Source organism: Phyllostomus hastatus, unplaced genomic scaffold (assembly GCF_019186645.2).
Source record: "Phyllostomus hastatus isolate PE091 unplaced genomic scaffold, TTU_PhHast_1.1 phas_contig_159, whole genome shotgun sequence".
In the NCBI taxonomy this organism is placed as follows: domain Eukaryota; kingdom Metazoa; phylum Chordata; class Mammalia; order Chiroptera; family Phyllostomidae; genus Phyllostomus; species Phyllostomus hastatus.
This window is the reverse complement of record NW_025333640.1, coordinates 39,607,897-39,631,933: the sequence shown is the minus strand read 5'-3', so window position 1 is coordinate 39,631,933 and position 24,037 is coordinate 39,607,897. Positions and strand designations below refer to the sequence as shown.

Below are 24,037 nucleotides of genomic sequence, written 5' to 3'. Positions count from 1 at the left end.
CCTCATTCCACAGCTTCAACGAGCGGGGGAGCAGCCCAGTTCCGTTCCATCTCTCCTGGGCTTGCCGGCGGCTTGCCGGGGGGGACGGTGGGCTCTCCGGGTTCCGTGTCCTGCCGTGAGCTGCCCGGGGCGGGTCCACCCTGCTCTCCCGTGGAGGGCGGGGGTGCCTGCCGACGCAGCAGGCAGTCCCCTGACACCCCGGCATCCAGGTTGCCCAAATCCGGCTTCTCGCACACCCCGGCCCTGTCAGCCCTAGGCCCGGGCTCTGCCTCGTGAAATGCCAGCCGTCTCTGCCGCGCTCGTTTTCTGTGGGGGTGCCGCTGGAGCCCAGGGGAGCGGGGACAGGGAAGAGTGGGGGGCTGACCACTCATCTCGTGGAGACCCTCCAGATCTCCACCACCGAGCAACACGAAGAGAAAGACGGTCAATTCTCCTCTGCAGACTTGGGGCAGGAAAAACAAATTCCAGATTTCTAAGATGTTATCCTATAAAATACAGCACAGCCAGCCCAATACATGTATTTTCATGATACATTTAGGCAATCATTCGTTCGTCATTTGACAAATATTTGAGTCTCTACTACGGGCCAGGAACTTGCTTACGACCCGGGACCCTCTCGGAGGACAAGGCAGGGGAAGCCCGAGGTCCCAGCACCTGGGGGAGGAGCACAGGACACGGCCTTGGGCGCGGAGAAGCGCTGGCAGACAGACACGGCCGAGCGGGAGGGCACGGCGTGGGGGCACAGGGCGCGGCCGCAGGGGGCGGTCAGGCAGAGGCCCGCTGGGCAGGCCCCAAGAAGAGCTCTACAGGGAGGGGGGCGCTTGGGGAGCAGCGTGCGGGCAGGGGGGCAGCGGTCTGGTAGGGCAGGTGGAGAGGCCCGGAGTGGAAACGGCTCAGGTCCCCTCAGAGGGCAGCCGGAGGCCGTGGGCCAGGAGAGAAGGGGCCGCAGGGAAAGGGCGGGCGCGACGTCCGACAGGCCGGTGGAGGTCGGGTCCTGCGCCGGCTGCAGACCGTGGGCGGGGGTCCCTTCCAGCCGTCGGACTGTCTGCGCACCGGCCTCGCGTCTCCCCGCCCGACCGCGACGCTCTCCTCCCGAAAACGCCTAGCAGGGCAGCCAGAGGACACCCAGTCCAGCCTTGCTCCTTCCAGAAACACCCAGCGCACAGCTCCAGACAGATGGCTGTCATTAGGGTCTCCACTTATCTCTTTCCATGCGGTACCAAACCCTGAGGTAATAAACGGAACAGTTTGGAAGTCTCTCGAAGGAAGAAGACTCGAAATTCCTCTTAGTATCACGTTCCAGCGTCTGACGGACCTCTGCGCCCAGGGTCTGGGTTTTGTGCCAATCAGAACGCGTCTCCCAAATACCGTCCTCCCCTACGTGAGCGTTCACGGGAACGCACCGTGCCAGTCGGTGTCCTGCTGGGGCCCTGCAGGTCCTCTGCCCACCGGGGCCTGTGGCCAGGCCAACACTCTCCCCCTGCCTCAAAGCCACCTACACCCGGACTCTGTCTCACGGCCCGGTCTGCAGAGCGGCCGGCTCAGGGGGGACAGCAGAAGGACCCCCAAGGGACAGCGAGACCTTCGCCCGTCAGCACGGCGGCGCCCCCGCTGCTCTAAGCTCTGACGGTGGTGATCGCCGTCCAGGAACTCGGGGGACCCCGTTTCTGTGGGACGCCACCGAGGTCACTTCTCAGGCACCCAGGACGAGCGGCCCCTGGGCCTGTCCCTGTCCAGTCCCAAGACGACCGGTGCTGACCCTGCGCCACTGCCGATTCCATCCTCCGGACCAGCAACGGATGGAAAAACCGCAAAAAGATGTAGCTCGGGAAGAGGGTGCCCTGACAGCCAAACGGGGGGGGGGGGGACTAAAAACGGGTGATCACACAGATTCTCTGACATGCAGAGCTTGGTTACATGGGCGACAGACGGAGAAGCGTGTTTACTCTCTGGGTGGTTGGTTTTCCCAGGAGAAGTACAAAATGTTACTACCTTGAATATTCCCTCCCATTGTTGTGAATGCCTCAGACGCCGGCCCTGACGACCCTCCAGCCGTCCAGGGCCCCGGGGCACAGCCGCCAGACAGGTCGCCCCCCACCCCACCCCCGGTGCGGTAAAACGTAACCAGGAGCACCTGACTTCACGCACGGGGAAGCTGAGAGGCGGCGACGCAGACTCGGGTCCCCAGGATACGGCGACGATGTCCTTTGGGAGAAGCCGCAGAGCCCCACGTCCTATGAGTTATTTACGAGGGAAGACGCTTCCCTCTGTGTCCACACAGGGCTCCTCAGAGAAGGTGGTTCCAGCGCCGAGACTCCACGTGTGGGCGGCCTCGGAGCGTGAAAAACCCCGTTTTCTTGTGGAAACGACAGGCATTCTCGCTGCCATTGTCGGTGAGGAGGCCCGGCACCTTGCCCCCCGCTGAGTGGACCAGACTTCAGGGTCCCCCCAGGAGCCCGAGGAACGGGGGGCGCTCAACTGGCCGGCATTCCAACCAGCGCCGTGGTCAGGCCTGAACCGAAGAGATGCACGTCCAGCCACCAGCAAGGACCGCCCGTAGGAAGCTGTTGTGATCGGTCGTTCCCAGCAAAGGGTGTCATTTTGTTCCTGCTGGTTTTTTGAAGGATTCTCTCCAGAATTCTTGCTCACCTTGGTGCTGACAAACAGGTGCACACTGAGCATGTCTGCCAACCCCCCCCACCCCGCCCCCGCCCGGTCCAACAGCCCCGGCCCATGGACCCCCGTCTTCGGATGGGAAGGCAGGCGGAGGGAGGACACAGGCCTGTGTGGGTCCCGGTGTCTCCTGAACAGCCACCAGAACAGGACACACACAAAGTCAAATCCCTCCAAAAGCCGATGAGAAAAACAGAGTCTTTTTTCATTGCACTGATGAGTGCCCTGCACGTCTCAGGCTGATAGGCAGCTCCGGCCGGCACTCCAGAGCAGTGAGAACGCCGGGCTGGGATCCTACAGCCGGACGGATGGAGCCCAGGCCCTGACCGCGCCGCCACCGTGGGCGAGGGGCTTCCTCTCCTGGAGCCCAGCCGGGCTCGCCCGACCCCTCGGGTGGGGACGGCAGTGTCACCCTGCAACCTCACGGAACCCCTGCGTGCCCCCATGTGATGGGGCGCACGACAGCTTTCTCCCGGTGGGCGGTACTTTGCGATCACACGTGCAAGTGAACCGCGGAAACTGGGCTCCGCGGGCGCACACGCACCGTAGGGACAAACGCTGCTCCCGACAGCGCAGCCGGGAACACACGGGCCGTTTTTCTGCCCTATTGGCGTTTTCTCGGAACAAATGTGACGATATCCTGAACGCCACTGTTCACATCCGGGCGCACAGTCAGAAGGCCTCGGCCTGGACACCTGAAGGAAGGGCAGGAGCCCGCACGAGGCGGGAACCTGGTGCCTCAGCTGGACGGGCGCTCGCTCGGGCCCTGGGACCAGCCACGGCCACCACCTGCCGCCCCGGCCCCCTCGGTGGTTTTCCTCTCCCCTCCACACGGAGCCCTTCCAGCTCCTGAAGGCCAGAGTCAGGACGTGGAGTCCTGAGAAACAGCTGATCATGCGAAAAACAAGGCTAGTCTCTGAGACACCAGAGACCACGGTATCGAGGGTGTTTTTAACGGAAGACGGTTGGCACCCACACGCTTCGCCCGGGAGCCCCGAGGGCCACTGTGCCGTCCTCGAGGACAAGAAGGGAAACCAAAGCCCGCCTGGCGCTGGGCCTGGTGACCTCGCTGAGCTGGGGGTGCCTGTCCCAGGAGCCACCGCCCCGCCTGGTACCCAAACCAGCGTTAGCGTGGGCTGGGTGCACAGTTACCGCCAACGGGGCAGCTCAGACCAACGCGGACCTCACGCCGCCACCGTCCTGCGGGTCCGAAGTCTGGGCGGCTGGACGGACCCTCCACTTCGGGGGGAGGGGGCAGGGGAGGCTGCGCGTGTGGGCGGCTGCGGCTGCACCCCTTCGGGTGACGGCACACTCCAGCCGCCCGGAGCTGCCCCTTCCACGCCAGCCGAGGTGACAACAGAGGCTTCACACCCCACGTCACGTGGTTGTGCGAGAAGTGCAAAGGCCTCCCAGTGTAACAGAAGCATGCACTTAACGTAAGGGATTTGGTCTTCTGTGAAATGAAGGGAAGGCAATAAACAGAAAAGGGTCCTAGTGCACACTCTTTTACAATGTTAACTCTGATTCTTTATAATCTGTTCCTTTTATAAAATTAATACATATTATATATTTATATCAAACCCATTCCATCGGTTTTCTCCGAATCTTCCGCTGGTTTTGCGTTGAGCCCGAGTACGCCTTCACTGGTGCGCAGGAAGACATCAAACCGACCCCAGGACGTTGACCCATGAGGAAACCGTTGACCGTAAATACTTTTCTGTTGCATTTTCACCCCATAAAGGCACAGGGAGCCATTCGCAGCACAGGTGCCGAGCCCAGTGGAGGGGGAGGGGCGGGGGGCTGACACCCCACAGGTATCAGGTGGCGTTGGTGTGAGAGTTTTTAAAAGCCAGCTTTCCCTGAGAGAGTGTTTTTAATTTTGCACCAAATGACCTTTTAAGATAAGCCATCGGAAATGACAAAGTGACAAAATCACCTTCTCGGTCCAGGGCGCCACACGGCACTGGCGGCTGGCGCCCCCAGGCGAGGAAAACGTGCGCCGTGCACCTTGTGAAAAGTGCCCCGGTGCTGGGCTCTGACCCCCGGCTCCCCGGGCCCACGAGGGCAGCGTCCAGCCGTACCCCCGGGCGCGTGGGAACCACGCTGGTGTGGCGCTCGCAGCCGACTCCCGGGAGACGAGCCACCCGCACACGGGGCTGCTCTCACGTCTGTCCCGCGCACACGACGGCGTGGAGTGCCACCCACAAAGCGTCCCTTCGGACCCCTCCGGCTGCCCTGGGGGCTGCCGCCCGGTCACAGCTCCTCTCACGGTTCCCCCCTGCAGGAGTGGCTGTGGCTCGTGGCTGTCTCCCGCTGGAGACCTGGAGATGGTCCTGCACGACAGTCTTAACCTCTCGTTCCAGAAAATGCGTTTCCTAACAGCTCGCGTTGGAGAGCCGCGGTGGACACGGCGCGCACACGTGATCACGTGCAGAGCGCTCTCCCAAGGGCTGGCGCCCCGCCCCATCGCCAAGCTCACTCCTGTCTCCATGGTGACCCGGCGTGCGAACAGCCGCGCCCAGCAGGGGGAGGGGGGGGTCCGAGCGGCCTCACCGGAGGTCAGGCCGGGCTGGCAGCTGGGCGAGTCCTTGGAAAAGAAGACGTTTGGGTTCCGGGGTCCCGGGGAGTGTCTCCGACCCTCGGGCTTGAACCGAGTGAGGAGACGGCCCCCTGGGGTGCCGTCCACCCTGCAGAGACCAGACAGATGGGTGGGGACGGCGACCAGTGCTCTGGCCGTGGCGTCCGGGGAGAATGCGGTGGCACGGAATTCAGGGACAGCACGCCCGGTGACCTCCAGAGAGCCCCTCGCTGTGTTTGCTACGTCCGGCAGGCCGCGTGTCCTCTCCCTCCGACCAGGCAGCAAAGCCCGAAGACCAGACATGGGGCGCAGACCCCTGAGATCCACAGTCTCTTCGGGGGGAAAGGGCGTGCCCCACCCTCGGCCACCTGCAACCACACGGGAACGCCCACACGGGAGACAGCGTGCACACCAGACCCCGGCAGGCGGTCCGTCACCACGACCCCCTTCGCGTGTGCGGGAGTGTCTGCGGTTGAGAGACACGAAACCACCATCTTCAAGGAGGACAAAAGAATGCGTGTGTGTCTCCATCGGTCTCCGGGGCCTGACGGAGGGGGAGACTTTGCGAAAAACCATGCTTCGTTAATCAGAAGTTAACAAGCAACAAACACGCACAACAAAACATTAATTATCCGAGCTGTCCGAAAAATTCTCCAGAGAACAAAGCGCATTCGGAACACTCATTTATCATGCGGCACGGAAATTACAGCCCAGATCATTAAAGGGAATTTATTCCCGTCCAAGAGCATGAATTTTCTCTGCCTGGAATGAAAACGCGGGATTCCTCAGGTGGAGTTCGGGGCGGGCGCCCAGCGGGGTTTGGAGAGTCTCTCCGGTGTGCGCAGAGTAGCGACAGGTGTGCTGGCGGCTTCTGACTTGTGCAACAGCCCTCCCTTTGGAGAAAGTCATCGAATCCACCTCTTACACTGAACAGAAGTCAGCACCGGCGTTCGTCACTAAAACAGACCGAAAACGCAGCATGCGTGCACCCGTGCTCGCACACGCAGGCGCACACCAATCCAGCTGCTCGGGGCGGGGAGGGGCAGCGGGGGAGGCCTGTCGGCCTGCCCGCCGCTCTCACGTCTAACTTGCTGCATAGTAACAGCGGAGGGTCTTGGCGAACAACAGTGTAAGCTGCCCTGAACACAAACATAGCCCGTGTTGTTGCTGTGACATTAGAGAAGCCGCACAGATGGTGGGCATCAGGAGGCTGGCATACACACAAAAAGAAAAAGAAGAAAAAAACTGGAAAGACGAGTAAATAAAGTGGCAAATGTGGAGACCGAACAAGGTATATTGGAACCTCATTGGCCACGTTGGAGAAGAAAAAAAACCCCTCACGCCAGCACACCCGGGAGCCCGGGGGTCTCTGCAGGGCGCGTGTGTCTGAGGTCTCGGGAGCCACTCCGGCGGAGCCTGCCAGTGCCCGAGATTCAAACCGAGAGGCCTGCAGACTCGGCGGGAGAGCTCTGTGAAAGGAGGGGGCTGGGGGTGGAGTGAGGAGAGGAAGGGGAGGGAGAAGAGGTGGAGAGGAGGAGGAGGAGGAGAAGGGGAGGGGTCCCTGCTGGCCTCCCACTGAGAATCAGCAGCACGCCCTGCCCTGATCAAGGTCTCCAGAACCATCTGGCGATGTTAGAACCAAAACTGAAACAAATACACATACTCAACTAACTCTTCTGCTTTCCAAAGCCATAGGCAACCACAGGGGGTCAAGTCCAGGGCCACACAGGCCAAGACTCCACCCCTTTCCATTTCACTGGGTGCCCATGTCCGTGGCACCAAGAGATCGAAGGGCAACGCCGTTCAGTCACCGCGAAGGAGCTCGCACAGGCCCCGAGCAGGGACAGACCCCGCCCTGTGCGGTGACCACAGCACCACACCTGCGTCAGGAGCTCAGAGCAGTGGGGAGAGGCCGGGCGGGCCGGGCAGGAAAGGGGGGCCGGTCCCAGGGAGGGGGCAGCAGCAGCAGGGGCGCCCACGTGGGGGAGAGTCCAGTGAGGAGCAGGACACAGGGAGGACACAGCGAGGATGAGGGAGACGGGTCCGCGGGGTCAGAGCGCAGGCCCTCAGGCCGGGGCCCCTCCGCCGGGCAGCGGTGCCCGGCTTCTCAGCCCACGGCGATGTCCCGCGGGGCCGCTCTGGGCCTCCCTGACGAGCCGGCGGGAACAGATGGAGCGGGCTGCTGGCCGGACGTGATGACCCATGACGTGCGGTGACCCTGCCCCGGTGAGCCCGCCCGGGGCCCTGGCTCAGGCCACCCTGGACGCCAAGCCTGCACCTCACAGGCACAGAGAGCCGGGGAGAACAGAGCCGGGGAAAGGCTGAGTGCCGTGCCCCTCCGACGGCTCGGGGCTGGCTGCCCAGGCGCTGTGCTGACCGTGGCTCTGAGGCTTCGACGGCACGAGGCCGCTGCGCTCACCGGGGGGGGGGGCGGGGGGGACAATCAGGGGACGTGGCTGCGGCTCTGCCCAGCCAGGCTTAGCCGGGCACTTGCATCGAAGCCCCCCAGAGCAGCCCCGACCCCCTCGGTCCCCTGGTGCCCAGGGGGCAGGGCACTGGGAGAGCCCGCGGTGGTCACCGGGGGGCCAGGGCAGGTCAGCACGGGCTCCCCGCCGTCTCGATGAGAAAGTGGCCGTGCAGGAAGACAGAGCTGAATAAGATCCCACAGGAAAAGATGGGAATATTGTGTTCCATAATTACTTAGAGAAACACGGCTCTCCGAAACGTAATTTCACATGAAATATCACCCCAAAACATAATATGCTCATAAAATATTCAAAAGCACTTGCTAATAGGTGCAAAGTTTCTATTGTGAGTGATAAAAATACTCCTAATTAGTGGTGATGACTTCACACTACGAACATGCCGGAAACTACTGAATTATACATTCAGAAAGGAGACTTCTGGTACGTGAATGATGGCGAGACAGCAGCCATGAAAAACTCACAGGCGCCTCCCCCACTGGGGTGGAGACCACTGGTGAGGAAGGGAAGCCTCGCTCCGTGGCCACCAGTTGCGTGAGCGATGTCAACATGGCCACGTGGGAGGAAGAGGGGACTCGCACCGTTCCCGTCGGCCTTCCACACGCGTGGGGAGGCACACAGCAGGCTGTCCAGACGCAGAAGCTGCCGCGTGAACCGGTCACAGCCGTGTGGTCCTCGCGGAGAACACTGCCCGGCCGTGGGCGCCGCCCCCTTCCTCCAGGAACCGCCGTGTTCCGGGGTCCACACCACCCAAGAAGCTGGCCGCCCCGAGCTGCAGGCAGAAAGTAGGGAGCAAGCACTCCAGTAACGCAGATGGGCTGCGTTTCTTGTTGTTGTTGTTTTTTTCTCTTAAACCAAACACCCTGGCCTGGGTTCCTGGGATTCTTGTACTCGGACGGCAGGCTTGGTCCAACGGCCGGGTGTCGGCTGACACCCCCGGGGGGGGTCTTCTCGTGGAAAGCGGAGAGCGACAGCCACTGAACCAGTGTCGGTCTCCCCGAAGACACGTCACCTCGCACTGCTCTGCCTCAACCCCGACGTGGGGACCCGTGTCCGGAGGGGTGGCCGTGACATTTGTCCTGGGATGCCCGGCACTCTGCTGGGCTTCCTGGGTGGCCCTGACCACGGATGCCTACCCTAAGTGGTGCCATTTGGAACCTAAGACAAAGGGGTATCGTCTGCAAAATGAAAACATTTGGTGAAGACCATTCTTCGTTCCAAACACCTAAAGAGACTTTACTCTAAACAATCGGGAAAACGAAGAGATTTTTAACAATTGGAAACATTTTTTCCGAAAACGAAAACACATTGGAAACCTGGTTCGGAACCAAGTCCCGCAAACAGCAGGACAGCTGCAATCACGAAATAACTGCAGAGAGCGAGGAAAACATCTAAACAGCGTGTCCAGTCCAATAGCCGACCCACCGCCTCCCCGACGCCGTCTTCAGTCAAACCGCCGTCCCCGCGGCGGAGAAAACCGCCTGCCGCAGGCAGGAGACCGCGCAGGAGACCGGTGAAATGCCAAGGGGAGCTGAGCCGTTCCTTTACCTTTACGTTTCATGTTGTCTCAGGACGCCGGTGGTAAAAATAACACACGCTTATTCAATGTGTTTATTAGGTATTAACGAGCTACTGCCTACTGACTCTGACATGAACTGTGCTTGTCTCCAGTGGCACTGATGTCCTAGAAACCGTGGAGGAAAGATCGGTGTGATAACGCCCTGTGTCCAGAGGATCACGGTGCAGCGGTCCATCCCGTGCGGCTCAGGCCACGCACTTCAAAGTCACTGTGGACTCTCCTCTCCGACACACAACACTCCATCAGCACCCCCACGGGCAGGCGCTGCCTCTGACCACATACAGCCAGGAGCCGCCACTCGGCGCCAACCCCACTGAGAAGACCCGGTCCAGCCACCACCCAGTGGCTCCTGGGCCACAGAGCGGACCCCATCCTGCCTGGGGCCCCAAGGACGGCCGCCCCCCACCCCCTCCCCCCGCCTGCTCTCCACACTGCAGACCCTGGCTCCTGTCCGGGCGTGAACTCAGCACACAGGCGCTGGGGGGGAGCCCCCGCCCACGCCGCCTGCCTCCGTGACTCCCCACCTGCGCTCCTTCCGGGACCCTCGAGAGACCCCTCCCCTGAAGAGGGGGAGTCAGCACAGCCTGTCTGAAAAGCGGAGTTTACCCCCTGCTCTGCGTCCCCCCCGATGCCCCCCGTATGGAGACAGACACGGTGTCACGTTTGGAACGGAAGGTGCCTCTGAGGGCGCGACCTTCCACTCCGACGCGGGGCTCAGCGTGGATTCTGCGCGGTTAGAACCACAACTGGGAAATAAAGGGGACGTGTCACTTCGCGCACAGAAGTCAAACCCTACATGCAGCACAGGAATGTGCTTATTTTGAACTCCAAATACCCTTACACACGGAAAATTTCTTTGTCAGCAGCGAACTCCGTCGAGTTCCAAGTTCTGAAATTGTCCGGTAAGAGATTTCAACAGCATTTTCCCTGGAATGCCGACCTTGCAAGGTACTCGGGCTCCCTACAACAGAACCGCCGCCGCGCGGTGGGAGTCAGCGAGAATCAGCGTTTACGGCCCCGCCGTGCGGATGCGCGCAAGAGCGGAGGGAGAGCCAGCGTCACCCGGGGGGCCCCGGCCCAGCCTCACCTCCCACATCAGCCGGCGGTCCGTGTCCTCCTCCAGGTCCTCCGGCATCCTCTTCTCGCCGGCGAACGGCCCGAACTTCTCGCCCTGCGGGGGAGGGGGATCGCATTGGAGAAGCGTGAGTACAACCACTCGGATGGCCAGAATAAACGATCGTTGGTCTCCTGGAAAAATTTTTCCTGCTAAGTCTCCATGCTCCGTGATTGAGACACATTTAAAATATTAACCAATTTATGCAACACAAAACATTGACATGTTTTAAAATCCAGCTTAATCTGGTTTTAGCCCAAGCTCCTCACTCTAAAACGCAGGAGCCGGGATCACAGGGTCAAACCGCGGCACCTTCCAACCCCGACCCGGCCCCGACGGGCTGCGCCCGCACGCCGCCCCCCCCAGCCCCCCGGCTCCCCGGCCCCCCGAGGCCGGGCCCCGGGTTCTGCCTGCCTTGAGTGACAAGCCCACCGGGCTGCACGTCGCCTGGTTTCCATCAAAACCGTAAATCATCCCGAGGATGACGAAGAAAGAAGATGGCTTGCCAGTCTCGGAGGAAGACTTCGTAAATAAAGTTTAAACTACCCTGCCAGTCTCTCAGACAGCCAGGGGGCACACCGGAAACCAGAGCTGCCCGAGCGCCCGCCTGCAGCCCCCCTGCGTGGGAGCCTCGACTGCGGGGTCCCGGGAGGGAGGGGGGTGTGGGAGCTGCGCCCCGACCGGCTCCCGGGTCAGAGGCCCCCGGGCAGCAGGAGCGGCTGCCGTGGCTCTGGAGAGACCCGGGAGGTGGGTCAGCCGCTCAGGGACACTCTTCTCACTAAGGGAAAGGAAGCAGGGACTGGAGAGGCCCAGGGAGTGGGCTCCGGGTGGCAGCCAGATGTTCTGGGACCCGTCCGTGCTCAGGGGCCCCGCCTGTGCCCCGGTCTGCAGAAGGAGCTGCCCTTCCCCCCTACGGAGGCAGAGGACACGAAGCCACCCAAGTGTCCGGAGGACGTGGGATGACCGCAACTGGGGGAAGAGCCACCACCAAAGCAGCATCTGCAGGAAAACAACGGCCTAACGAGCAACAGGAAACCCAGCCGCCGGGGGCGGCGCCATGCTGCAGCACAAAGGAGGCGCCGCCCTCGAACCAGCAGCCCCCCGTTCCCAGACAAGGGGAATGGGGCCCCGGGGGGCCGTGGGCGACGGCGGAGCCGGAGGACCCCGTCCTTGGTGTCACCTCGGGGGCGGGAAATGCCACAGAGACCCTTCCAGTCGAGACTCTGACCCTGACGGCCCAGCACGGGGACGCTGCTATTTACAGCAGCACACAGGCGCTGGCACGGAGCTCAGGGCGCAGGTCTCAGAGCCGCACGTCCCGGCCACTCCACGCTGACAGCGGACACTCCGCATCGCTCCTCTGTGGGCACGACAGCCCAGGGATGCCCCGATAAAGGAGACTTGTCCCCCCCAGGAGGACTTCCCCTGGGGAGGGGACCTTCCCAGAGCTGACTGGCTGCGCAGGACGGAAAGGCGAGGAAGGGAACTAACGCCTCCTGACCTGCTGTGCGCCACCCGCCAAGTGACGGCACGTGAGCACGTCCCCGTCTAGCAGGGAAGGGAGCGGGGACTCCGAGGGCTTCCGTCACCCGATGAAGGCCAGAAAAAGGCCTGGGCACCTGCGGTCTCTTCTCAGCCGAGGGCTCCGGCACCGTCCCCGGGCCGCCACGCAACACGCTGGCCGATGACCGCACCGGCCAGGGGCCCGTCCACAGTGGGCGGTGAGCACAGGGACAGGGGAACTGAGGGGAGAAACCGAGGACAGAGCCAGTCTGGAGACAGACCCAAAACGGGTGTTTTGGGGACAAACGTGAGGGTGTCGTGTGAATGCACGTAGTGCAGCTGTTCGCCCCGCTTGGCCACATGCTCGGCCTTGACCAGCCACGGCAGACGGCGGTCATCAGTGTACACACACACTTCCCGGTGCAGCTGAGCTACCCAGGACCGTCGGTACGGATCTGGGGGGGAACAATGAACCGGCCAGTCCCACAAAGGCCTGAAGAGGAAGGCAGCCCCAACAAATGCCGGAAAGGACGTGCAGTCTGACTGTTCACAATAAGACTCGGAAACGGACTGGAGAGACTCGCTACTCAACCCCTCCATCGGGAACCCACACTGCGACAGACACGGCTGTCGGTTCTCCTCCTCGGCCCACAGCCAGACACGCACCGTGCCTCTCAGGTGAGCACATCCATGCGGACACGCAGGAACACACGCGTGTGAAGCTGAGACGGAAATTCTGTGAAACAGCACTACCCCTACTCTGCACCATGCACTCCCATATTGTCTGCTCGATTTTAACCACTTGTTCTCAAAATACAAGGTTTGGCCAAGTCACTTCATTTCACCACTCACCAACAGGCTGCCATCCCCGCTGGAAAGACATGGACAGAAAAGCGAACACAGGGGAAGGAAACATCTGAGACTATTTAGCTCTCTGGATGCGAGGAGATGGCCCTCCGCCCACTTGTGACGGCGTCAGGACAATCTGATCAAGGGCACATGAGCTTCTGTGGCTGCGAGATGACAAAAACGTGAGCGGTCAGCTCGGCGTCCACCCGCAGTGCTGGTGGTCAGAGACGCTGTGGACCATCAAAGCGGCTTGTTGATGTGCGGCTTCAAAGGAAGACTTTAAGCCCAGCAGACCCACCCTCCCTCTGAAGCTTCCCCTGAGGACCCCGCACCTGCTACCCGCCCCCGCGCTAACTCTTTAGTGGTCACTGTGGCTTCCACTGCACAAGCAGTACTTTTTTAAAAAATTAATTTTTAGAGAGAAAGGAAGGGAGAGAGAGAGAGAGAGACGTCAATCGGTTGCCTTCTGTATGCACCCCGCCTGGAGATCGAACCCACAGCTTTGGCGCACAGGACAGCACTCCAACCCACTGAGCCGCCCTGCCAGGGACGGCACTTTCTTATTGTTGTAAGTTCGCTGTATGCACTGCTTCGTTCACTAACCTCTTCCTACGGAAACTCTAGCCTCGGTGTAAGCCTCTGCTGTCTAAGGGGCTTCAAACCAGTTTGGGTAACACAGGCATGTTACAATACAAGGTCGGTCTAGAAAAAAGTCCAGCCATTGTTAATATAACGTGAACGGTTTGCGTGACATCGATGTCACCTGGCAGCCAAGGAGGGTGTACTGGAATGCACATGTGTGAACACTGATGACTTCACTGTACTAGTCAGTGGGGGCGGTAGATGCCGTTGAGTGAGCATGTGCACTGTGTGGCTGTCACACTCAAAATGACTGAACTAGTAGAGCCATGAGTCTGCATCAGATTTTGTGTTAAACTCGAACATTCCTCCACAGAAACTATTTGGGTGATTCAGAAGGCCGCAGCTATGGGCAGCTGGTGATCAGCAGCTTCATCACGACAACGTGCCGGCTCATGCCTCATGTTGCATGTGGTTTTTCAGGGAAACATCACATCATCCGGTGACTCAGCCCCGCTACGGCCCAGATTTGGCGTCCTGAGACTTCTGGCTTTTCCCAAAACTCAAATCACCTTTGAAAAGGAAGAGATTTCAGACCGTCAATGAGATTCAGGAAAATACCACCATATGAAGGGGCAGCTGAAGGTGACTGGAAGAGCTGTGGGAGGTCCCAAGGTGCCTACTTTGAAGGGGACTGAAGTGTCATTGTCCCATGTATAATGTTTCTTGTATCTTCTTCAATAAATGTCTCTATTTTTCATATCACATGGCTGGATGCATTCTGGACAGACCTCAAGTAATATATAAAATATATGTAATTATATAAAATAAAGATATATTATATACAATTATTTTTTTCTTTTAGTTGGACCATATGAAATTGTCAATATCTGACCATTTTCAACCTACAAAAATGAAAATGTTTATGATTCGTTACAACATAAATTATATACATATGCCTGAGCACATTAAACACCTAAGGTGGGGTTCATAAGCAATGCTAATAATAGGAAGAAAACCAATGTCTCAGACTAGCTTCTTGAAAACGGCAAAACCTCCCAGCTGCCCTCTGCCATGTCCGGCTTCACCTTCTGCGACCCAGTGGCTGAAGACCCCGCAGCAGCCGCAGGACTCGGCCGCCGCTCCCACCTTCCTGCTGTCCCCGTGTGCTGCACGATCAGCATGGCCTTCACCCAAGAGCCCTGGGTGACCTCACCCAAGAGCCCTCTTAAAGTTCTTCGCTTCTAACTGTCTCAAGGGCCACCATCTCCAGCGCTTCCGGGGCTGGGCAGGGAGCAACCTCAGGCCCCGAGAGCAACTGTGCCGAGGGCAGGTCGGGCAGAGGCCAGGAGGCGCGTGGGGAGGGCACGCCCACCCCCACAGTTTTTCCACAGCTGAATGTCGCCAGACAGCTGCAAACATCTTACAGATGCTGCTGACTCGAGTGTGTAGGTGAAGCCCCTACCTTTCTCTATTGGAAAGGAGTTCCAACGTTTCAAAACTCCGTGCAGGTCCCACACAATGCACCTGCGAGACGAAACCAACCTGCAGACACCACGCCGTCCCAGTCAAATGCACCGCTGGGACCAACCCAAGCCCAGCCCACAGGGGTGCTCTTCTTCTGCTGTTTCCGAACAAAGCAGATAATTATCCACCCAATTTGCCACCCACCGGGCTAGACAATAACTTTTATAAAATGTGTGATGGCAAACATGTGGGCCATTCTCTGTTGTTTTGCTTAATATAATCGGTAAGAAGTTGAAAGCAAGATCTACCCCTCAGGAGGGCAGGGACCGCACAAGCGGGGGCTTCCGGGGTCTGAATCCCCTCCCCCACTGCCGTTAGTTGTCTGTGACCTGGGCCATCACGGGTGTCTGCGCCTCAGTCTCCTCACCTCTAGAACTTAGGGGTCTGGGTGGAAAGAGAAGGAGGGAGGAAGGGGGGCGGGAGGAGAGAGAGAGAAGGACCGGAAACCGGGAGGCTGCTAAGACAGATGTAATAGACATACATGCCCACAGGTAATAGGTGGACCTTGATTGGATCCGGGTTCGAAAACAAACTGCTTTGAAAACATTTTGGAGGTAATTGGAGCAATCTGAATATGGGCTGGAATTAGGCAACATTAGGAAATTGCTTGTTATTTTGGTTGGATGTGAAAATGATATTATGGCTATTGAGGAGAATGCCCTTATGCTGAACTATTGAGGAGTCAATTGTCATAAAGTCTGTAATTTACCCTGAAACGGTTCGGCAAATAAAAAAATGTGTATGCACATAGCCGAAACACATTAGAGTGAACTCAATCTGCAGCTGAATCATTTACGTGTGAGACGATGATTTTTCACAGAGGGGGCCTGGAGCTCCCACCTGGAACATAATTATATTTCAATGTTAAACTACTGCACGCGCACACACTCCTGTGAGGCAATTAAGCCTTCCACAGAGTGCAGTTCTGAAAAACATCCAGCCTTCTTTCCCTGCTGCGACCGCCCGGCAGGGGCATGGATCCCTGTATCCATCCGCCTGCACTCTCCTGAGTCCCGGAAGGCCCACCTTGTTGAGGGCACTGATGGGACCAGGTAGAAAAATTACATTTACCACCCCCGCCCCCGCCGTTTAGACAGGGAGGAGAGCTAAGAAGCAGAAACCACAAAAGCTCTTCTATGAGTGCTGGGTCGGCTGGTGTGTCTTGGTTACTTCTTCTTTCTCCCCACCTGGAGTACGAGCATGAGAGCTGGAGCTACGGCAGCCATTCTGAGGCCAGGAGAATTGCAAAGTCTTCCGCCCTGACATTTTGAGTCGCTGAACTGATAGTCAAGCCCATCTGCCAACCTCTTGTCACGGGGAGAAGGTAATTCCCCGGGTTAGGGTACCACCGTTGTCTCTGTTACTCTCAGCCGCTATGGGAGAAGCCAGGGAAGAGAAGTCCAGATGCTCAGGTACCAGAATTACTCTTAAAGAGATGCATCACGGATGGAAGGGATAGGAGATGGGACGTGCAGGAGAGCTATGAGGAAGGAGAGAGTCTGGGCCCACGGTGACCTGCCTGCCCCACCGTTTCCCTGGACTGCCTGCTTCTCACAAGCAAAACCACTGCTCCTCTCGCGCACGGGCAGCGGGGTGCAGGGGGGGCCCCAGGTTCCAGCCCGGAACTCCAGGGGGCAGAGGAATGAACGGGACCCTCCAGCCCTGCCCACGTCTCGAGCTGAAATCCTCAGAATGCTCTTGGTCCTTCCCTCTCCTTCGCCCCCTGCAGCACATTCCGTCACCATCGTCCACACGCACCGCCACCGTCCTGGTCCAGGCCGCCGCCACCTCTCACGTGGGTGACCGCGGGAGAACCCTGACGAGTGTGCCAGGCCGCACACTCGCCCTGGGCCCACCCGTCCCCAACAGCAGGCGAGGGCTCCGTAAACTCCAGCCAGAGCAGGAACGGCTCCTCTGCCCCGAGGCCCACAGCGAGTGGCCCCCCCTTCACCCCACGGAAAGCCAATGTCGTTGCAGGGGCCTGAAGGGCCTAAGAGATAGGGCTGCTGGCACCCTTCCCTTCACCGACCCGCCAGCCTGCTCCCTGGACTCGGCCCCCGGCTCAGCCCATTCCGGCCTCCCTGGCCTCCTTGTCTGGACGCAACAGGCCAGCTCCCACCCGGGAGCCCCTGCTCTGGCTGCCACCGAGAACACTCTCCCCTAGAAATGTGTCCAGCTCCTTCCCCTCGACCATCCTGCAGGTCACTGCCCAGATCTCCCTGCGTGGGGAGCACCGGCCGGGCCCCCTGCTCACTCGAGCACCCCGCATGCGCACCCACGCTCTGCGCCAGGCCGGCCGGGCCCAGCTCCACGTCTCCCTTCCTCCACGGCGCTGCCCACGTCTCAGCACGGCACAGCACTCGGCCACGCAGTCCCTGTGTGCCTCTGCCTGCCCTCGCCGGGACACCGGCTCACAGAACCGGGGTCTCTGTTTGGGTCACCAGCGTCTTCCCAACGGCCAGGACGGGTCTCGGTGATGAAGACGCCTTGAATAACCGTGCAAAACAGGACCCGAATACATGAAAATGACGGCACCACCCACAGCCCAGAAATACATGCAGCCATTAAAAGGAACAAATTCAAGCAGAGAAGATTACTTGCAGGGACTTCCAGCAGACACTCTTACATGAGAAATGCCAGATGGTGGAGTGAGTGGACTCTTGTCTCATTTTTGGAAAATAATGTTTTAAAAGCGTTTGAGTGAGTGGGACAGGTTCTTATTGGTGTAAGAAAAGTCTTAGGGCTTTGTTTTGTTTTGTTTTTTAGCGGAGAGGGTCTGTGGAACGGTCTCAGTCCCCATCCTGACTAAGTCTCTCACTGCCCACACTACCTCCCTGCGCAGCAGCCCCCACTGGTGAAACACGGACAGCCATCGCGCCGCCCCCCCCCCCGCGCAGGCTCGCTGCGGGACTTAGATTCAAACCGTGAGACACAGCCAGTGACTGTCACCCCCTCCTCACCCTGTGTCCCTAGCAGGCAGCCCAGTGCCAAACAAGACAGCGGCTCCACAAATATTTGCTCAAAGAATTAACTGTAGCTGCTCTTATCACAAATAAACAAACTGGGAAGTTTCCCGGGAAACCTTAGTTTAGGTGGATTAGTGGTACCGTTTTTTGTTGTTGTTGTTTTTATCTGTGATAACCCCGGGACGAGCAAAGCTGGATGGAGTCACCACCTTGGGGCCCAGAGGAGACAGCCCCCCTGGCAGGCCTGGCTGGGGACACAGCTTCCCCTCCGCTGGCGTCTCCAGATTAGTTATCATCAGCCGCCGGGAGACCCGAGCAAACCCCCGCGGGCAGAAGTCCCGCCCCGGCGCAGAACTCCCTCGTGTCTTCCCCAGAGTCACCTTCAGACTGGCCGGCCTCGCTCCGCAGAGCCTGCCTTCTGGCCCACACGCACATGGGTGCGCCACGCAGCTCTTCCTCCGAGCGCCTACTTCCTCTTCCTCTCAGGGTTCCTCTCCCCCGTGTTTCTCTGACCCCGTCCAACCTGCGTCTTGTTGAGCTTGCGGTATTTTCCAAAGCTCGAATGTAAACCTGTATGTCAGGTGTCGTTCCCTGAGCCTTTACCTGACCCCGTCTGTAGCCACAAGGCCCCAATGCAGACGCTGGCCCCGTTGCGCAGTAGGGCGCAGGAATTGGGGAAGGCGTGGGTCCGGGGGGCGGCGGTTTGCGGCAGACTGCGCGGGGCTGCTCTGGGCTCCGCGTCTCCATCCACAGCCGGAGGATGTGCACTGAACCCCCGCTGCTGAGACCACCACCAGAACCACCGCCGCTGAGACCACCACCAGAACCCGTCAGAGAAGGAGGCAGGGCACCCGCCCCGCAGGAGACCTGCCCTGGGCACAGTGCGTGGGGACCGGCACGCAGGGCCTCGCCCCGGCGGCGGTCACTGTGAAATGCTCCCGTGCGCTAAGAGAGGCAGGGCTGGGCGTCGGCGCTGCTGCGGTGGGGCGGGTACCAGCCCGGCAAAGCGCTACCACCCACACCCTGAGAACCTGGGAGGGAGCGCGTCCCCTCCGACGGCGCTAATGAAAGGGCCTCTGCCGGTGCGACCCCGGTGGGGACCCAGGTTTCTGGCTGGGCCGGGCCTAGCCGCAGGGGTCCTCGCGGAGGAGGCAGAGGCCGGCGGCTGTGGGACCCTGAGCAGAGGAAACGGGCAGTGTCCGGGACACCGATGAGGGCCAGGGAGGGGGCTCTCCGGAGGCTCCGGGGGGAGCAGCCTGCCGCCGATTCCCATTTACATCACCCGGAACCACAGCGCGATACGTTTGCGCTGTGTGACGCCCCTGAGTGCTATACGTTTTGTCCTGGAAAACACCGAGGGTGTCTGGCAAGTTTGAACCCGGACCTGCGTCTGTTCCAGAGCAGGGCCGAGCGCAGTGGGAGGCAGCCCCCCGGGGTCGTGGACACGGGAGCTCCGCAGGCAGAGCGGCAGGGGGCGGAGAGGGAAGGACCCCCCCCACCCCCACCCCCGCCCAGCGGCCGGCAGTTCCCCGACCTGGCGCGCACCCAGCGCGGCGCGCCGGGGCCTCCGCAATGCCGTCCCCGCTTCCAGGGGCGCGAGGGGGCCAGAAACCTGGGGGAGGCGTCATATTGGACTTCACGGATACTTAGGTGTTTCCTTTTTCACTTTCCTTCCGTTTCCCTCTGAGTCTTTAGTTCTTTTTTAAAAAACATTAAAAAAAAAAAAACCAAAACCCAACTCAGCTATGCTAAGCATATGCAACTTAAAAGGCTTCTAAACATAGCTGAAGACCAGGTAAGGTTTTAGCCCACTAATGAGGAATGGACTGGAAAGCAGATAAAATGTTAAAGGTCAACGTGGGACCGTTGCAAAAAACTGGACGAGAAGTAACAATGGAGCGAGTGAGTGATCAGTGCGTCGGGGGTGGTGAGCAGACCTTCCCAGTCCGCTGCGCAATGAAAGGAGATCGCGCACGCCAGGGCCGGGGGAACGGGAAACGCAGACTTCACGACAGGTGACTGCGCGCAGCAGTTTCGGGGGGCGCCCCGCACCGTCTCCGGCAGTCCCGCCCACACACCACTCGGCCCATCCACTCGCATCGGGAGCCCCCAGCCCGGGCAGACCCGCTGCAGTCCGCACCGCCCGGTCCGCCACGCCTTCTGTGACCCCCAGGCCGCACGCAACGCCCCACGCCGGCCGCCCCCGCTGCCCCCGCTGGGCAGGGGTATGACCCGGTGCCTCCTTCACAGCGTGAGCAGAGGAGGGAAAGGAAATAACGCCTGCACAGTTAACGTGCCCGACAATAAAGACAGTATTCACGGCAACAGCGTCACCCCGTGAGACTCAACCCCTCCATAAGGCCTCTGCAAATCGCCCCCCCCCAGTTTTCTGACGCCTCCCCACTGTCTCATCCCAACACCGCCTCACGACCTCCCGTCCTCGGTCTGGTCCTCGGTCTGCGCGGGGGCCATTCGCGTGCCCGCCGCCCCGACCAGACGAAACACGGCTGGAACGCCGCAGTGCCGCGGCCTCGCACGGTGCCGCGCACGATCGGCCCTCACACCACGTGCCGGCGGGCCTGGAGATCTCCCCTCTTCCGCTTGCGCCCCGCCCATCGCCCCGCTCGGGACAAGCTCCTGTGGACAGAGACCTTGTCCGTTGGCTCCCCTGCACCCCGGAGCCTGGCAAAGGGCCCGCCCGCCGCGGGTGACAAAGTCAGAGGGAAGGGAAACCGACAGCCGGCGATGAACCTGAACCTGGCCGGACGGAGGCAGAGCCGGAATTGAGCGATGCTGCAGCGGGGAGCCCGCTCCAGGGCACTCGGCACAGAGCGGGGTGGGTGTCCAGCGGGATTCGGGGTCCCATGGGTAAGGGAACCCCAGGTCACCGCGGCGAATGCAGTGCGGGCGGAGTCTGCAGCGAGAGCCCAGCACCCCAGAACAGGGCTGGACGGGAGTCTCTGAACCCATGCATCTAGAGCAACCTACTCAAAACCCTGGTCGGAGAATATGAAACCTTCCAATTAGGGTCCTTCCCGGAACAGCGGAACCCTCTCCCAGAGCCCTCCACCACCAGGGCAGGCCTGGGCAGGTCACTCGGGACACACGGAGGGACCGAGAAACCACAGGCAAACGGGAAAAGGTGCAGGGACACTCGGCGTCAGCCTTCAGTTCACCTGAAACCGGAACCCAGCCTCAGCTCCCCCCTCAGCCCGGGGCGGCAGCGGGGCGGAGGCCGGCTCCGAGGTCACCTCCGGCCTCAGGGAGCCTGTCTGAGACCGCCGGCCCAGCGTGCCGTGTCTCGTGATCCAAATGGGCCCGTGTCACCCGCAGGCCGTCACTGGACTTTCTGCAGACATCTGCAGATTCGCCGAAGTCCAGGCAAGGCAGTCCAGACGGGGTGCCTGGGGGGCAGTCTCGGTGGTTTACCCGCTGAGGTCCCCAGAGGCAGGTAAAACAGGCGTGGGTGTTCCGGGCTGCGGGAGTGGAGGGGAGTCCCCTGACCACTCGGGGAGCTGTTCTGAGATGCCCCCCAAATAGCGAAAACGTCCACATGGTGGACAACACGGACAAACAACTTGGAATCGATCAATGTATCAAAAGATAGCACATTGGCCAGCTATTTCTAAAAACCCTACGTAATAATATAAGGCAAAAAAATAGGCATGTTGCAGTCATTGTAATATTTACACAACTTTTTAGTATGTTCCTCGTAGTAACATTAAACAGAGCCACGTTTAGGGACTGTGTTTAACTCCCGAGTGTTTACACTGAGGCCTGAGGGCTTCGAGAGAAGTCCGCTCGGGAGTTTCCCCACCTGGCGAGCAAGGACGAAAAGCAGATTTTCATGCCTGCTCCGGCCGAGCGGCGACGTGAACACCCGCTCGTGTGGCAGCCGCGCCCCCTCGGGGCACCTCGGACTCGGAGAAGCTGCTTGCTCCTGGGGCGCCCCCCCCCCAGCGTCCTTCCGACCCCCCACTGGAGAACCAGATCGTGGGTTCCTTGGCTCCAAGCCTGCCCTGGCGGCTGCAGCCAATAGGGGCGCCTCGGCGGCCCCGCCCACCTGTTCTCCTGCTCTGAGGTGAAGGGTGGGGGGACTCCCACCCAGGAGAACGCACCCTGGCGTCTCGGGGGCACCCGAGGCCCTCCTGACAGCACGCCTCACCCCACAAGCCCGCTCTTGCCCCAACTTCCATTAGCACACATATCTGGTAAGAGGGTGGGGTGGGGGCGCTGGGAAGCTGACAGAGAACCGTCCAGAAAGAACATGAGCTCCGGACTCAGGAGCCGCGGGTTCGAAGCCTGGCGCAGTAGCTGGGCAGGAAATCGGACCCTGAACTGCTTCCGTTTCTGCGTCTCTCCTTGAGAACTGCAACGTTCTCAGGGGCGGCGGGGGCCGGTGGCATCTCCCGCGCAGGTGGAGCACCTGGTGCGCAGGGGCACCAAGCATCCGCTCCGGACACGCGGCTCTCCCGACCCTCACCCTGCCCGAGAGGCGGCTGCACACAGGTCTGGGAATCCGAAGGTTTGGAATTTTCCAGTCCTCGCTCCTCCTGGGCCTTTGCTTTCAAGATTCGGTGTTCCCAGGCCAACCCGCGTATGCGGTGCCATGTGCTGGCCCGGCTCACTTGCCTCTCCGTTTCTGGAAGGAGAGACCTCGTCGGAGAAACACCCAGAGGCAGAGAAGAAAGACCGTGTACTTGGCACCTCCCAGAATCCGCAGGAGGGAAAGCACCCCTGGCGTCTGAGCGAGACTCGGGTCGGTGTGGGCCGCGCGTGGGTTCATCCCAAAGGAAGCGAGGAAGGAGGGGGTGCGCGTGCGCCCTGGGACCCCCGCCGCGCGGGCGAAGCCCTCGCGGAGACGCGGTCGCGCGGGCGCCCGGGCAGAGCAGGCTGCACAAGGACACTTCCTGCCGGGGAGGACAGACATCCTGCCGCAGGGCCGCGGGCAGTGCCGCCCCCCGCCCGCCCGGGCAGCGGAGCGAGGCCCGCACTGACGTGGCGCTGCCGCCGGGAGGCTGGCGGGCAAGGCCGCCCTGCTGGACCCGGGCCCCGGGCTCCCGGGCCCCCGCCGCCCGGCCGACACCGCGGGCGAGAAGCCGGCGGCCCGGGCCCGCGGAGGGCGCGCGGGGCGGGCGGGGCGCGCGGGCCGCCGGGTCACCCACCTTTGCGACTCTGCGGGCCGTGTAGAGCCCCATCCCGTCCTGCACGCGGGACGACTTCAGAGAGAACCTGTCGGGCACGTACATGCCCAGCATTCTCCCGCCGCGGGAGGCGGCACATCGAAATTTGGGGTGCCGGCGGAGGGGCGAGGCGGCGGGAAGGAGGAAATGGAGCTCTCCTCCCAGAATCCCCACCTCCCCGCCGATTCCAGGATCCCCCGCGGCTCGGCCCCTCCTCGCCCCGGCCCTGGCTCGGCCCCAGCCGCGGCTGCCGGCGCTGGCCCGGCGGGGGCGCGGGCCGGCCGGGCAGGGGCGCGGGGCGCCGCGCGCTGATTGGCCCCGAGCGGTGGCTCCGACCCGGGCCCGGGAGCGTTGCCCGCAACGGGGCGACCCGGGGCCTCCACCGGCGCCGGCCTCCGCGCGCCCCGCCCAGCGCTGGGTCTGCCCCTCCGAAAACACCGCGAGTGCCAGGCGGGGATTTTACTCCCGGGACGCGGGCCTGACGCAGCCCCAGCCCGGGCACCCGAGGCAGCTCCGCCAAGGACAGGCCCCTGGCAACAGCCCCCGGGCGCCGGGAAGTAGGGGTCCCTCCCCCATCTGACTTCTGCAACTTAGTTTTCTCCTGCTTGTCTGAGAGGTTTGAAGTCCTAGGGAACCCCTAAGAATGCTGTTTAACGTTCAGAGAGAGGGGGTGTACACCGCCGCCTCAACCAATCCATATCAAGTGAATTCAGAATTTGTGGAGAACTCTCTCATGTTTAAATGGAGTAGAAACCAGCTTTTTGGGGTGTGTGTGTGTGTGTGTTTTACGGTGCCAACTCCTGGTTAGACGTTTCCCGAGAAAACACTGTTCCTGAGCCCTCTCTTGCTTGAAGTCACCTGACCTCACGCACCTCCAAACGCACCGCGGTGGGGGAGGGGACTGTGGGAGGGAACACTCAAAAGGTAGAATCCATCATGGCAGCAACAAAATAACGCCACCAGTCTCGTTCCAGTGCTTTCAGTAAAGCTAGTGTAGTGTGCC

The 24,037-nt window shown here is 60.8% G+C and overlaps 1 protein-coding gene across 2 annotated transcripts in view; it reads right to left on the bottom strand.

The window, feature by feature from the left end:
* PRDM5 (PR/SET domain 5) overlaps positions 1-23,391 on the bottom strand; it is a 70,660-nt gene extending 47,269 nt beyond the window's left edge. Inside the window, exons 1-2 of one of the 2 annotated variants that reach the window (XM_045831293.1) lie at positions 23,017-23,391; positions 10,401-10,484 (exon numbers count right to left, since the gene is read on the bottom strand). In XM_045831293.1, the coding sequence (XP_045687249.1) occupies positions 10,401-10,484; positions 23,017-23,109 (177 nt within the window). In that variant the 5' untranslated portion in view covers positions 23,110-23,391. The remainder of the gene's footprint in view (positions 1-10,400; positions 10,485-23,016) is intronic. The other variant, XM_045831294.1, reaches the window with a different exon arrangement.
* Between the last annotated feature and the right edge of the window lie 646 nt (positions 23,392-24,037).